A 16235-nucleotide genomic window follows, 5' to 3' on the forward strand; every position below is an offset into this window, starting at 1 on the left:
CTGTGACATCCTTGACCCTGGCACCAGGAAAGCAACATCCTGGAGTCATGTCTACAGCCACAGAAATGCCTGTCTGCTCTCCTAACTGTGGAATCCCCTACTACTATAGCACGTCCACTCTCCCTCTTCCCCTCCTGTACAATTGAGCCAGCTGTGGTGCCATGAATTTGGCTGTGCCTACAATCCTCTGGGGAACCATCTCGCTTACCAGTATCCAAAATGGGAAAGCAGTTAGAGAGTGAAATAGCCTCGGGGGATTTCTGCACTACCTGCCTGTTTCTCTTAGATACTTTGGTGGTCACCCATTCCCTCTCTGCCTGTGCACTTCTTAGCTGCAGTGTGACCACCTCTCAAAATGGGCTATCCACATAATCCCCAGCCTTGCGGATGCGCCACAGTGACTCCAGCCACCGCTCGAGCTCTGCAACTCGGAGCTCAAGTTTCTGCAGCTGGTGACACTTGCTGCAGGTGTAGTCATTGAGGGCACTTTGTGCATGCACGACTTCCCACATTCCGCAGGATGCGCAATACGCATGGCCGAGCAGCACTGACATACCTTTAACTTTATGTAAAGTGTCTACTGCAGTATTTGTTGACTAATTTATTTTAAATATTTTCTTAATTAATTTAAAATAATTCCTATGTATACTACAATTTACTGTGCTTATTAAATGCTAGCAGCACCCACAAATACAACTAAAAGTTATCCATTTCTTAATTACACAGTTATGTATTTTAGGACTTGCGCTGTTTTCAATCTTCTGACTGCCTCTCCTCTCGCATTGTTTTCAATCTCAATTAAGACCCACCCAGCGTGAAATGCATGTGGCAGCATTTGTCACATTTGCAGGGACATGTCAGAAATTAGGATGAAATTTTTAAAAGTCTTTTTAATGATGGGTCGAAACCTCATCCCGCCTGTGGATGAGGTCTCGCAAAAAACCGTAAGGTAGGGCAGGCAGTGAAAAATGTAATTCAAGTACATTGTTAATAGCCTTAATGGGCCTTTTAATTGTTGGCGGGTGCACTGTCAATTCCTGCGCACGTCTGCCAACCGAAATATCGTGCGAGTGCGCAATGACGTCGCGACGCAGTCTCGACATCATCGCGCGTCATTTTATGCTTGAGCGGGTTAGGGTTAGGGTTAAGGTCAGGATTAGGGTTAGGCACGTGCCCACCCACTCAGCAAAAAATCCTGTCTATGATTTCTTTGGGTAAAATGAGATAAATGTTGATACCATGTCAAAGCAGGAGATATGCACGGCGACTGGGTCAAAATCCTGGAACTCCCTCCCTAACAGCACTGTGGGTGTACCTACACCACATGGACTGTAGCGGTTCAACTGCAGCTCACCACCACCTTCTCAAGGGGCAATTAGTGATGGGTAACAAATGCTGGCCTAACCCACAATACCCACGTCCCATAAAAGAATCATTTTTTTTTAAATCCAGGAAAAGTGATCAAAGACCTGGCCAAAGAGGTAGATTTTTGGAGCATCTTGAAGGAGGAAGGAGAAGTAGAGAGGTTTAGGGAGGGAATTCCAGAGCTTAGGGCCCAGGCAGCCGAAAGCTTGGCTGTGCAGGGAAAGGAAGTGATAGATGGCCCAGAGAATTGGAGAAATGCCGAATGTTGTAGGGCTGGAGGAAGTCACAGAGGTAAGGAGTGACAATGCCAAGGAGATGTTGGAGTCTAAGAATGAGAATTTTTAAATATCTGTGTAGGCCTGGATACATGGATTTGTCTCTGTGTCCATGGATTTACCTTTCTGAGTACTTTGGTTGTAGTTTTCTGTACATCATTGAGACTTCCAGTGTTAAATTTCTTTAGCCAGACCCAATCTCCCTGTTAAGGCAAGAAATATACATTTTACATGGCGCAAAACATTTTTGAGTACAATCAAAATGGGAATAATTTCCATTGCATCTGAGAAGTGAAATCAAATCCACTCAGATGAAGCTGAAAAAGAACTAGCAATTATAGATTCAATGCTAAATACATCCAACCAATGAGCAGCAATCGCATATATGCAATGCTAGACCCGCTCAAGAAGGCAGCTCACTACCACCTTCTCAAGGGCAATAAGGGAAGGGCAATAAATGCTGTGACACCGGCGTCCCATAAAATGAATTTAGAAACATCTAACGAGCAGTAATTTCATAGACCCATTGTTAAATCAATTATAGAGCAGCCATTCAACAAAGGCATTGGACATTGAACTGTATAGTGTACAGGGTAGAACAAACACTGGAGGAGATAATGTGTTAAGCTTTATGGTGCTTTAGCCAGGATACACCTTGAATACTACATCTAAATTCTAGTCCCCAAGGAGCAAGAGAGACATTTAAGCATTGGAGGCAATGCAGAGAAGAGTCAAGAGATTGACCCTCAATGTTATGAGGATGACTGACTTGCTCTCATCCATTTCACACTATGGAGCAAAGTCAAAATCTGCCTAGAGGTGCCTGAGAGGTGATCTTAAACAGGTATGCTTGATCAGTACTTCTCAAACTTTTTTGGTTGAAGGATCACTTTTCAAATGGATTAGTAGTCACTGTCCCCTGCCAACCCTATCTAAAATATGATACTATATAATACTCATAATATGAAAGCGCTGCATGGAAAGAGTGTTTTCATAATGCCTTTAAGAAAACAAGCATATCAGTGAGATGGGTGTGCCTGCTTGTCTAGGCAGGGTCTGTCTATGCAGTTAGCCCACTCCACACTACACATGTAGTGGCCACACTCTGCTCCTGCCTCCTGGCTTGTACCAAGCCTGTTTGTCTGCCGTTTATTCGTTACTCATGACCCACGACTCTCTGGGCAGTCACTCATCTGCAAGGTCAGCCCTGCTCAGTGAGCACTTTCACATGGGCCAGAATTTTACATGCCACGGGCGGGTGCCTCCTGGCCTGAGCTGACGTGAAATAGCGCATGATGACTTCGGGCGAGTGCCCCGACGTCATCGCGCATTCGCGTGATATTTCGCTTGGTGGGCACACGCGGCAGTCAGAAGCGCGCCACCGACAATTAAATGGGCAATTAAGCCCATTAGCGATGCAATCAGCAGTGATTTCACTTGGGCCCGTCCACATTTATGATTGGAGGATGGACCATTTTCCCAATCGGCATTCACATTTATGTTCAAACCTCAACCCAGGGCGGGATAGAATCCATGTGGGGAAATAGAGTAAAGAGATATCTGGGCACTCGTGAGGTATGCTTTCAGGCGCTTGATTGTGCTGCATGGACTTATTTTGCATCATTTTTGTCGTGCCTGTGGAGGTCTGCAGCTCCCTGGGGCAGTTATCTGCCTTCAGGGGGGTCTCTCAAAACGCTAACCCACACCCTCGGTTACATTGGCGCCCAACCTCTTCCCTTCCCAGCAGGGCTGAGTATTTCAGTGCGCATTTTACGCTAGCAGGCCATTAATTGGCCAGCCAGCGTGAAATCGCAGTTGGGGGCCGATCGTTGTCGGTGGCCCATTTCCAGTCAAGAAAAGCCTCAAAGGACCTCCCCACGGGTCCGCAGATCAAAGTTTTAGAAACATTATGCTAGATTGCTAAGGGTACAGAAAAATGTGTTGCAAAATATCACTTGAACTTAAAGTGAGGATGAGTGACCATTCATTACATCTACAGTTTCCCAACCTGTGGACTTTATCACAAGAAGTTGGGGTCATTAGAGAGCCATTTTGGCACAGCACACTCACTAGAGAATCTGAAGTCTATGTAAAGGAATGAGACTCCACACTTGTAAAAGTTTTTTTTTTGCGCCAGAAAAGTTATTTGGCAGTTATTAAGACTATCATGCAATTAAAAATTTACATACACTTGAATGGGCAAGTCCTTACTTTTTCTGGGATCTTTAATGAGTATGCATCATGTAAGTATCACGGTTAAATGCCCTTCCATATACTTGAATGCTGGGTTTCTCAGTGCGATGCTGTAATAGTGAAGCTTGTGGAGGAGCAGGGGAACTTGAATGGAAAATTCCTTATTTCTACATTTTAACTATACATATGTGGATGACAGAAGTTGCTGTCCAATCTACTCCTTGGTAATGGTGAGCACTGATAGCTTTATCTCTATTCTTATGACAAAATTCAGCCTAATATCAATAAACATGTTACCACGAATGACTTGTTTTACAGTGAAATAAATGCCCCTAAACAGCACTGTAAACTTTATTTAACCAACTCCTTGAGAGAAAAAGGACTTTACCTCATATAGCGCTACGTTTGAGTTCTCGTAGGTTACTGCAGCGAAACTTTTGCCAGACAGCGAATGCGCCCCGGATTTAAGACTTTTCCGCTCGGAAAAGCTTCTTCCATCACTCAAATCATCCAGATTTATTTTCTAGGTTGAGAAGGAAAAAGAAACATAATTTTTGAAAAACTAATCCTTAGGATATGGGTGTAGCTGGCAAGGTTATCCTTTATTGTCTATTCCTAATTTCCCCTCAAAAATGCAATGGTGATCTGCTTCCTTGAACACTGCAGTCCATGTAGAGAAGGTGCTCTGAGGGCATTAATTGGGATTTCACTTGAGCACATATAAAGAAACACCACTGAAACTGTGGTGTGGTTGAGTTAGGAGGCGTATGCTTTTAATGTTTCACTCTGTAAATAAATGTTAGACTGAGTTAAGATTGGTTCCAGCACTATCCTTAACCAACTGGCTTTCTATGTGCCTCCAGACCCACAGCAATGTGGTTGACTCTTAACTTCCCTCTGAGATGCTTTAGCAATTCGCTCAGTTGTACTCATGAAGGCAGCTTATCACCACCTTCTCAAGGGCAACGAGGGATGGACAATAAATGCCGACCTTGCCAGTGTCACCCACATCACATGAATTAAAAGAAAACTGGTTTCCCCTAATGTGACCGTGTCACAGGCTTGTGCTACACAGTTAACTAACAGGGACTGACTTCTGTTTGGCCTACGAGAGAGTCTGTCTGAAGTTTATTAGCTTTTCCTAACTGCAAGGTCATCCCCAGCGGTAGATTTTAGTCTGAGCCCTAGCTTCCAGTCCCAAGCTCCGCCAAGTGCATGCCTAAACTGAGTGGAAGGCTGCCAACTCTGGTTGGACGTATCCCTGATGGATTCATGACATGACTTCTCATCTCACCTGGTCAAATAGCCTGCTTTTCCCCTTTCTGATATTTATATAATTAATGAACAAGTGTTCAAGGAAAATGTTCAAAAAAATAGAATTTTATTTAATGGCCCCATGATTTTTATCCCAGGCTTTCTGTCAGTCATTTTCAGGCAATTAATCTTTAATATCCCAGAGATTTTCAGGATTATTCAGGAAAGGTGGAATGGGATTAGACCATTCAGTCCATTCAGCCAGCTCCTTCCAGACCAAATAGGATTAATCTTCCTTTTTCTGGATTCCCTCACGTCCATTTCATCTTTTGAGGAAAATCTTGGCATAAATACCCCCAGACCCCTGAAGGCAATGGAGCAAACTTCACAAGTTGGTTGTGGGTAAGGAAGATCATTCAATCCATTTTAGGTGATCAGAAGGATCACACATATCTTGATCCCATCACACAGAGTCCAAGGTTTCCAAAACGATTCCAAACTTATTGTCGCGATGATATCCTAATTCAAGAACTTCCAATATTATTTTTAACCGTATATTCATCCAATTCGGATGAAGGAAAATAAATTCTAATTGGCAGATAATCTAGCCCCAAAACCACCATTCCTCTCCAGACCTTGCTGGACCTGCAATATATTCTCAGCGCTTTCTATTTTCATTTCAGACATTCGGTAAACGTGTTTTCCCTCATTTATACATCAAGTCTGCAACGCAGAAAATGGCCATTCGGCTCCACTGGTCTTTGTTGGCATTTATGATCCTCCTACCCATTTTCCACTCACTCTATCAGCACATTCTCCAACATGTCCTTATCCAGTTTCTTCTTAAATGCATTAATGCTATTTGACTCAAACCACTCCTTGTGGTTGTGCGTTCCACATTCTCAACATTGTCTGGGTAAATATGTTTTTACCTCCAATAGTTACCCAAGCCATTTCATAAGGAGCTTCCCTGCTGTATGTAGGAGGGTGAGATTCCATGTGTAGGATAACAATAATATTTTGCTATTTGTTATCAAATGCTTGTTCTTTTTGAAATGCAGATTTTGTGGTAACTTAATTCCTGTTTGCAAGGTGTTAATGGTATGTTAATGATATTGTTAAGATACACAGGTGAAAGGCATTATTTAATTAAGCACTTATTAGAGCACTTATAAAGAGAGACTGCTGGGGCACTGGGTTAGTAAGTAGAAGGCAGATATATTTTTTTCCTTACCCTTTCATTGGAGTACAGAGGAGATTTACAAGAATGTTGCCAGGGCTTGAAAATTGCAGCTATGAGGAAAGATTGGATAGGCTAGGGTTGTTTTCCTTGGAACTGAGGGGTAACCTAATTGAAGTGTACAAGATTATGAGGGACCTATATAGAGTAGACAGGGATGTCTTGTTTCTTCTAGCAGAAAGGTCAATTACCAGGGGGCACAGATTTAAGGTGATTAGAAGGATTAGAGGGAACATGAGGAAAAATGTCTTCACCCACAGGGTGGTGGGTGTTTGGAGTTCACTGCCTGGTTTGATGGGGGAGGAAGAAACCCTCAACTCATTTAAGAGGCACCTGGATCTGCACCTAAAGTGCTGTAACCTGCAAGGCTACAGACCAAGTGCTGGAAGGTGGGATTAGAATGGACAACTAGTTTATTTTTTAACTAGCACAGACAAGATGGGCTGAATGGCCCCTTTCTGTGCTGTAACTTTTCTCTGGTTCTATGGGATGTGGGCTCATCCCTAACTGAGTGGCTTACTAGGCCCTTTCAGAGGGTAGTTAAGAGCCACACTGGATAAGATTTCCTTCCCTCAAGGACATTGGTGACCAAACCAATGATAGTTTCATGATCACTATTACTGAGTTTAGTTTTATATTCCAGATTTATTAATTTAATTCAAATTCCACCAGTTGTTGTGGTGGGATTTGAACCCACATCCCCAGAGCATTAGCCTGGGCCTCTGGATTACTGGTCCGGTGCCATTGTCACTATGCCACCACCTCCCACATGTAATGTCTCTCCTATGTAATGCTGAGTTCCTTAAGTAAATGAGCTTTCAAGAAAAGGATTTGCATCTAGTTTCATATTTCACCAACTGGCTTAAGATCCAATTATCACAAGGTTATGTTGGGAATGGACAAGATTAGTGGCAAAGAGTCCATATCCCAGGGCTTTGGGCAGTGAGGAGTAAGAAGGGAGCCGGACAGAAGTCTTTCACTCTAACAGTGACAGGGTTACAGAATAACCTACCAGGAAAGGACACTGAATCAAACAAAGCAGTCTATTCCTTCTGCCTTCATTCTCACTATATACACTGAAGACCTATGTCACTGGCTCCTACTCCAACTCATTCTTTCTCAGGACCCCAAAGCTGTAGAACTCCCAAACCTCGCTTAGCCTTCACTTCCTCTTTCAATCCAAGTACTTTGAACCCGTACAGAGTGATTAGAGGGCTGAATTTTCCTGACTTAGATTTTAAAAGGGGAGGCAACTTAATTTCCGGATCCATAACCATGAGACGCATCAATCTTCCAATCGGCCGATGAAGAACCTGCCATCAGGATCACCGTCCAATTAGGGACGACAGGTGGTTTGAGGCGGCGGGAGGGTGAATCAGCAGGTGCGATTTTAAGGGCAGTTGACCGCCTCCACTGTGACTGCAGTGAGCCTGTTGCTGACTAGACTGGCAAGCAAGAGGACAGAGCAAACAGAAGGCGAGGTGAGGCTGAAGAAGGTGGCGGGCATTGCTTCACCCCAAGTACCAACAATGACAGCAGTCTCAATGAGACACAACAGCAATGGCCAGCCTCTGCCTGCAGATGAGCTCAGACTTGCCCTTTTCCCGACTTAATTTTCGGTTTGCATATGACTTTCATGTTGCTCTGACCTCCAGCTGTGATCTCACCTCCTCTGTGTTGGTGAGGTGTAGACACTGCGTGGTAACACTCCATTGTTCTGGGGAAATGGCTGTAGACGCGGGGAGATGGTGGTATCATTACAATACTAGTACAGAGCTAATGCATGGGTTCAATTAATAAATCTGGAATATGAAGCTAGACTCAGTAATGGTGACCATGAAACTATCATCGATTGTCATAAAAATCCATCTGGTTTACAAATGCCCTTTGGGGAAGGAAATTCTGCTATCCTTACCTGGCCTGGCCTGGCCTACACGTAACTCCAGACAGAGGGATATTGGCCCTTTACACCAATATGAAACTAAAAAAATAGCTTCAGGAGGCATTTTTAAAGAGAGGAGAGATTGAGGGATATTGCAAGAAGACAGATCGCTGGGCTGGGTTGATCTATGTATGGGCATCCCATCCATCACCTTAAAAATTAACTCCCTCCACAGTGGCATCTGTGTGTACCATCTACAAGATGTACTGCAGCAACTCACTAAGCCTGCTCCAATAATACCTTCCAAACCTGTGACCTCCACCATCTAGAGGGACAAGGGCAGCAGACACATGGGAACACCACTACCTGCAAGTTCCCCTCCAAGTCACACACCATCCTGACTTGGAAATATATCACCGTTCCTTCACTGAAATTGGGTCAAAACCCTGGAACTACGCCCCTAGCAGCACTGTGGGTGTACCTACAGCACATGGACTACAGCAGTTCAAGAAGGTGACTCACCATCACCCTTACAAGACAATTAAGGGTGGGCAAAATATGCTGCTCTTGCCAGTGACACTCATATCCCAAGAACGAGTGAAGAAAAATAAAAGATAGACTTGCTAATCCAAATGGCTTTTTCCTGCTGTTACTAAGCTTGGTAGAGTGGGATGAATTAGGGTGGGAGCTAACACTGGCATGTGTGGACAGGGGGAGGCACTGGCACAGGTACAGGGGGAGGTGGTGGTGCAGTGGTGTTGTCACTAGACTGGTAATGTAGAAACCCAGGGGTAATATTCTGGGGACCTGGGTTTGAATCCCCGCATGGCAGATGGTGGAATTAAAAGTCTAATGATGAACGTGAAACCATTGCTGATTGTCATAAAAACCCATCTGGTTTATTAATGTCCTTTGGGGAAGGAAACCTGCCGTCCTTACCTGGTCTGGCCTACATGTGACTCCAGACCCACAGCAATGTGGTTGACTCTTAAATGTCCTCTGGGCAAGGGAAATAAATGCTGGTTGAGCCAGTGATGCCCAATTCCCATGGACCAATAAAAAAAATGGACCAGTTGGACCAACTGGTTTGTTTCCATTCAATGTATAAAAACGTTCACATTCTTTCCTACATAATGTTGCAACGCAATGTGAGTGACCGAAGCCAGAGGAAAAATACCAACCTTTTTGCTGAGCTGTGGGTTGAAGAAGGTGAGTTCGTCGAGGGTCATTATGATCTTATTTGTCCCTTTCATCATCTGTATCTGCTGAACTCGATGCCTGAAACAAGAACAATTTCATTCTGTGTTGCTGGAATACAAGCCTAGGTTACGTGCTGTCACCTCTGCAGCAGGGGAAGCAATCGAACCCACTGCCTCTGGACTCAATAGCCAATGGACTAGCTACTGAACCAAGCTAACGTTTGCTACAAATAAAATGTTGAATGTATCATACCTGATGATGTAATTGAGACCTAGTCCACCCAGTACAAGAGCAATGATGAACCCAAAAGCCAATATGACCACTGTTAACTCAATACCTGGAGAGAGAAGAGAGACAGATCGCAATGATAATTAATGCACAGGAAACTGTTGATTCAGGAGAGGGCCACTTAGTGCACCAAATAGCCTCAGTCAGGGTGTGACCTGTAGCCCCCCATTTGGGTCAATGATTCCGTATGAGAGCCTCAGGTCCATGTGTCAACAAAATGGGCTCTTCAATTTCCTTTAGGGGCTAATCAAGGTGAAGGGTCAAACCCATTAGGCAGGGCACCATAAAAAATGAAAAGAGATGAGGTAAATCAGGAGGTTAAAAATTAAGAACTGGCACTTCTTCAGCACCTTTCACCACCTCAGGACACCTCAACGTGCTTCAATGTCAATGATGTGCTTTTTGAAGTGTAGCAACTATCACAATGTAGGAAAATGTGGAACACAGCAAGCTCCCACAAACAAAAATGTGATAAATGTCCAAATAATCTGTCCTAGCGATATTGGTTGATAGGGAAATATTGTCCAGGAGAATGGATAGAATTCCCCTGCTCTTCTTCCAGCTACTGCCATGGGATCTTTTACGCACACCTGAAAGGGCAGTCAGGGCCTCAGTTTAATCCCTGGTCCGAAAGATGGCACCTCTGACAGTGTGGCACTCCCTCAGTATCCCACCGGGAGTATCAGCCTAGATTTCTGTGCTCAGGTCTCTGGAGTGGGACTTGAATCCACAACCTTCCGACTCAGAGTCAATAATCAGGTTGCATCAAGTTGAAATACTGAGAGAGGTTAGGACGTCCATAACTTTAAAGTTCTGGGAGAGTTTGATCCAGCACAATGAAGACTGAGGACATAGGAAGGCAAGAAGTGTGTCCCATTGTATATCTGGAGGCTTAGAAGGAATGAGTGTCTTCCTGACTCCAGGACCTATTGGACTTTGATGCCCAGTGAATGATGCACCAGTGTCATGAACAGGAGTCTGCTTTCTGCCACTGTCTGCTACAACACAAGTCCAGGACACCTCTATCATATTTATTCTCAGTTTACTGTTTTAATCCAAGAAGTCTCAATAATATATCTAATTAAAGGATTTTGAGTTTCTGTCTGACTGCTCCGGTTGTAGGTTCTCAGAGGTCCCAGTCCCTCTGGTAGAGGTCCAGCCAACACATCATAGAATCATGCAGCACAGGAGGCCATTTGGCCCATCATGTCTGTGCCGGCTCTCTGAAAACCCCATCTATTAATCCCACTCCTCCTATTCTTTCTCCATAGCCCTGCAAATTATTCCTATTCAAGTATATATCCAATTTCCTTTTGAAGTGTGCAGGACTTGGATATTGTTAACTGAATACGAGATGATCCCTTGTTAGGACGAAGTATATTGTAGCCATTACGCTTCTCATGAAATTTTTTCTTTGTTCTTTGACAGGAATGCTCTACAGGGTTTGGAAAAAAAAAAGTAGTTATTACCACATTGATCATGAGTGTTTATTTGGGCTTAACGCCATCCACTACTTCATATAAAAGTAACTGTTCTAACAGTGGCGTTAAAACATTGAACAAATGAAGTTAAGCCTCTCGATGTGGTAGTTTCTCCTTCCCCACTGCAGTTGGGCAGTCTTTTCACCCATCTCGATCTGGAGCCACAATCGTCCACATCAGTTCTTTGGGGAGGAGGCTACTTTCAGCTCCTACCCAATCCTCCTTCCTCTCCGCTACTGCACTTTCTTTTGCATTGTATAAGCAACAGGACCTTCAGCCCAATTAATCCATGCTTGGTAAAAGCAAAATACTGCGGATGCTGGAACTCTGAAATAAAAACAGAAAGTGCTGGAAAAGCTCAGCAGGCCTGACAGCATCTGTGGAGAGAGAAACAGAGTTAATGTTTCGAGTGCATATGTTTCTTCTTCAGAGAAGAGGTCCGAAGAACTCTGCAGAAGAGTCACATAGGACTCGAAACGTCAACTCTGTTTCTCTCTCCACAGATTCTGCCAGACCTGCTGAGTTTTTCCAGCATTTTCTGTTTTTATTTTGGTCCATGCTTGGGTTGGTTTATTCTCTACATGAGCCTTTTCCTACTGTACTTCATCTAACCCTAGCAGCATAGCCTTCTATTCCTTCCCCCATCAGCTGTTTATCTCACTTCCCCTTAATATGTGTCTGCACTATTCTCTTCGACAGCTCCATTTTTTTCTGCTCTTTCACAGAGTGTGGGCATCACTGGCTAGGCCAGCATTTATTAGCCATCCCTAATTGCCCTTGAGAAGTTGGTGATAAGCCGCCTTCTTGAACTGCTGCAGTCCCTGTGGTGTAGGAACATCCACAGCGCTGTTAGGGAGGAAGTTCCAGGATTTTGACCCAGTGACAGTGAAGAAACAGTGATATGTTTCCAAGGCAGGATGATGAATGACTCGGAGGGGAACTTGCAGGTGGTGGTGTTCCCATGTGTCTGCTGCCCTTGTTCTTTCAGGTGGTAGAGGTCATGGGTTTGGAAGGTGCTGTCGAAGGAGCCTTGCTGCAGTACATCTTGTAGCTAGGTCATACTGCTACCACTGTGGCCACCACGCTCCCAGCTGGCACTGCTGAGACCACAGAGCTGCCAGCCATCTGACTGGCTGGCAGCTCTCTAAGGCAGGACCTCCTCCTGAGAAAGGAGGGGAGCCTCACCTTAAAGCAATTAACACTGCTCCCTGATTTAAATTGTTCCAGGCAGCCGTGGGGGGATCATGAGTGGGCTCTCCCCCAACTTTTTAGCAGGGGGTGTGGGGGCAGGGACCATGGTGCCCTGTAAAATCCAACCCTATGATGACCTTATCAAAGTCCTTTCATTGATCTTTAGGTCAATCTCCAATGATAGGTATAACCTTCCAGTTATGTTGGAATAAATCCCTGGCCTTGGAGGAAATCCAGAAGCCTCACTGGTTACGTTCACCTACTATAGTGTCTCCTATAGCCTTGGAATCTACCATCAACAGCAACTTCCCGGAAAAAATCAGAGAGAATTTCTTTCTGAAAGCACAGAAGTTTTGGAAAGCTTACCTCCTGTGCAAATAGTATCTGGATCAAACCAACAGCTGGAGTCAGCACCTGGAGGTGATCCCCCAGGGAAGTGAATGCTGATGCCCCTGTCCTCCACCATTCCAGTTGCCATATTGATAGTGTAGGTGGGTGATAGGTGGTGACTTCTCCCATCGGTGTCCAAGATGATGTAGTTCGCTATCCCTTCACCTCGGCTGTTGGTCCCGATCTTTTGATTAAAACCAGCGAATGTCAAGTTCTTGGTGTAGTTGGCAAGAGTCGTCCCTGATATGTGGAGCCCATCTCTCTGAACGTTCTCCATGGCCTTGGCAATGAAGTAAATACCATTGTAAATCGTTCCAAAGAGAGGTGAAACCTGTGGAATGAGGTTAATTAAATTTCAGCACAAAGATTAGCCTGCAACTTGGCTTCTGCGCTACTGACCAGAACTAGAGTCCAATTCTCCGCTTCAACCTTATTTGACAGTAGCTCAGATTGAGTTTGGCATCCTAGTGGATATGGTATTGGGACTAACAGACAGAGAAAGAGACTTCCAACTGCACCGTGGAAAGTTTGCAAGATTGATACTGGGGCTAAAAGGGTTAAATTATGTGGCCAGGTTGCATAGATTAGGCTGCTATCCCACTAAGTATAGAAGATTAAGGGGTGATCTAGTTAAGATGTTTAAGATGATTAAAAGTGCCAATAAGGTAGAGAGAGAAACTATTTCTTCTGATGGAGGGAATCCTGGACAATGAGTCATGACCTTAAAATTAGAGCTAGTTTGTTCAGGGATGATGTCACGAAGCACTTCTTCACACTAAGTAAAGTGAAAACCTGGAACTCTCTCTCTCTAAAAGGGACTGAAACCCTGGCTCACTTGAAAATGTCAACACTGAGATCAATAGATTTTGTCAGGTTAACATATTATGGACAAGGAAGCAAAACAGGCAAAATAGCATTGAGCTACAATCTGACATGATCTAATTGAATGGCAGAACAGGCTCAAAAGGCCGAATGGCCTCCTCTTCTATTCCTACAGGTTGTAAAATTGAATTTAGTCAATCTAGGGATTGGTGCCAAAAATGACAATGAGAGTTGCTGAATTGTAAACACCTAACTAGATCACTAGTGTCCTTCAGGGAAGAGAACTCCCAGCTGTATCTGCTCTGGTTAACTTTTAATGCTCTCTGAAGTGGACTGTCAAGATGGCAATCCCTCAGCATCTTCTCAGGGCAACCAGGGTTGGGTAATATCTATGGCTTTGTCAGTTCTAGCTGCAAGAATCAATACAATAAGCTGAAACATTGTTCGCAGGTCATTCAGCTGTGGAGTGTTACACAGCTGAGTTAGATCCTGCCTGATCTGTATACACACGTCAACTTTCCACCAGTATGTCAGTCCGAAATCTGGCTATTTCGCTTCCCGCAGGTACCCAAGAGCATTCTAAAGAATTGGCCACCACCTCAACTGATTGGCCATCCATTCCAAATCATTGAATCATAGAATCAGAATATGGGGAAAGTAAAAAGGTCTAATCAGGGTTAAAGCACATGTATGTGAATCCACAGAGTGGGGCTAATAAGATTGGCAACCTACATAAACAGGTTGACAGATGGAATTATGATATTATTGCTATAACAGAAACCTGGCTCAAAGAAGGGAAGGACTGGGCATTAAATATTCCAGGGTACAAGGTGTTTAGGATAGACAGGAAAGGAAGAAAAGGTGGGGGTGTGGGTAGTGGCAGCATTAGTTAAAGATGGCATTACAGTACCGGAGAGAGAGAATGTTCCAGAAGGGTCAAGGCTAGAGATAAGGAATGAAAAAGGTGCAATAACATTGAAAGGTGTAGTATATAGACCACCAACTAGTGGAAGGGGTGTAGGGAAACAAATTTGCAAAGAAATTACAGGGAGGTGCAAGAGTTATAGAGTAATTATATAGGGGGACCTCAATTATCCAAATATAGACTGGGATAGGAATAGTGCAAAGGGACAAGGGCTAGAGTTCCTGGAATGTGTTCAAGATCATTTTCTGTAGCAGCAGAACATTTCCGGTCCAATGAGAGGTCAGGCACTGTTGGACCTGGTCCTGGGGAATGAGTTGGCCCAAGTGGATCAAATATCAGTGGGAGAGCCTCGAGGGGACAGTGACCATTGCATCATAAGCTTTAGGTTGGTCATGGAAAAGGACAGGGCACAATCCACAGCAGGGTTAACTAACCGGCAGAAAGCCAACTTTGATGGGATGAGAATGCATCTGAGTCATGTGAATTGGGATCAAATGTTGGCAGAAAAAACGGTAGCTGAACAATGGGCCACCTTCAAAGAAAAAGCATAGCGGGCAATGTCAAGGTATATTCCCTTGAAGAGGAAAGATAGGACAAATAAATCCAGAGTGCCCTGGATGATGAGAGAGATAAAGGTGAAGATGAAAAGGAAGAAGTGAGTGTATGACAGATGCCAGGTAGAAAATACAATTGAGAATCAGGCTGAATATAGAAGGGCCAGAGGGGAAGTGAAAAGACTAATAAGATAAGCAAGGAGAGAGCATGAAAAGAGACTGGCAGCGAACATAAAAGGGAATCCCAAGGTCTTCTATAAGCACATTGTCATGGAGTTGATCTTCAGACAAACTTTTCTTAGTGGAAACATGTGACTTTATTAACAAGACAGCAGTAGCAACTACACATGTGCATCAAACTCCATAACTAAAGAAGCGCTCCCCCTGTAGATATTACCCGCGCTCTTAACACAATGGTTTACACAGATCATGTGATCTTACAGCACAGGATTATTCTTAAAGATACAGTCCAACATTTACCAAAACTGTAATTACTATATCCCTCCCCCTTTAACTCATCTGTACATTTTGTATTTACAAGGATATTTATCTCATGACATTATAATATTTACACAGGTCATGAAATTACAAGTCCAGTCCTTTAGGTGGTTTCCTGATCCGTGTGGAATGTCGCAGATCCACGACTTCAGATTCTTTTGTAGGAGACACATTCTCTGAAACCGCATTAACATCAGGTACCTCATTAGGCACTTGCAGTTCAGTGTCTTCCACTCCGACAGAGGCATCAGGCACGTCTGTCCTTGGTTGAGCACCTTCAACAGGAGCCACTGATTCAGTAATGGTTACAGGTGGGGCAATATCTTGTTGTGGTGTCTCTCTTTTTCTTAAATGATCCACATGCTTATGGGTGATCCGGCTCTCCACTTCCACGTGGTATGACAACGGTCCGGTCACTGAACCTGCTTTACCAGGTAACCACTTCAGTCCTCCACCAAAACTCTTTACATATACTGCTTCTCCAACAGTAAATTTACACTCACAATTATGCAAATCACGGGTCGCTTTTTGGGTCCCTTGACTTTTCTCCACCTTCCCCTCCAAACCGGGAAGTATTAGGCTCAGTGATAAGGCACCGAAGACAGTGCCTTATCAGTAATTCTACAGGTGTTGCTCTTGTAGTGGTGTGGAGGGTTGTTCTGTAGTGAAATAGAAAA

General features: G+C 44.1%; 1 protein-coding gene and 1 long non-coding RNA gene across 2 annotated transcripts in view; one reads left to right on the top strand and one right to left on the bottom strand.

Annotated features, from left to right (window-relative positions):
- The window catches only part of LOC144682579 (uncharacterized), a 101733-nt gene that overhangs the window by 57733 nt on the left and 27765 nt on the right, over positions 1 to 16235 (top strand). The window lies entirely within an intron of this gene.
- LOC144682578 (retinal guanylyl cyclase 2-like) overlaps positions 1 to 16235 on the bottom strand; it is an 84814-nt gene that overhangs the window by 43243 nt on the left and 25336 nt on the right. The window contains exons 4-8 of the mRNA XM_078545037.1: positions 12736 to 13090; positions 9662 to 9746; positions 9391 to 9487; positions 4222 to 4356; positions 1763 to 1843 (exon numbers count right to left, since the gene is read on the bottom strand). Of these exons, the coding sequence (XP_078401163.1) occupies positions 1763 to 1843; positions 4222 to 4356; positions 9391 to 9487; positions 9662 to 9746; positions 12736 to 13090 (753 nt within the window). The remainder of the gene's footprint in view (positions 1 to 1762; positions 1844 to 4221; positions 4357 to 9390; positions 9488 to 9661; positions 9747 to 12735; positions 13091 to 16235) is intronic.

The sequence above is a fragment of the Cetorhinus maximus genome, chromosome 7 (assembly GCF_964194155.1).
Source record: "Cetorhinus maximus chromosome 7, sCetMax3.hap1.1, whole genome shotgun sequence".
Taxonomy (NCBI): Eukaryota; Metazoa; Chordata; class Chondrichthyes; order Lamniformes; family Cetorhinidae; genus Cetorhinus; species Cetorhinus maximus.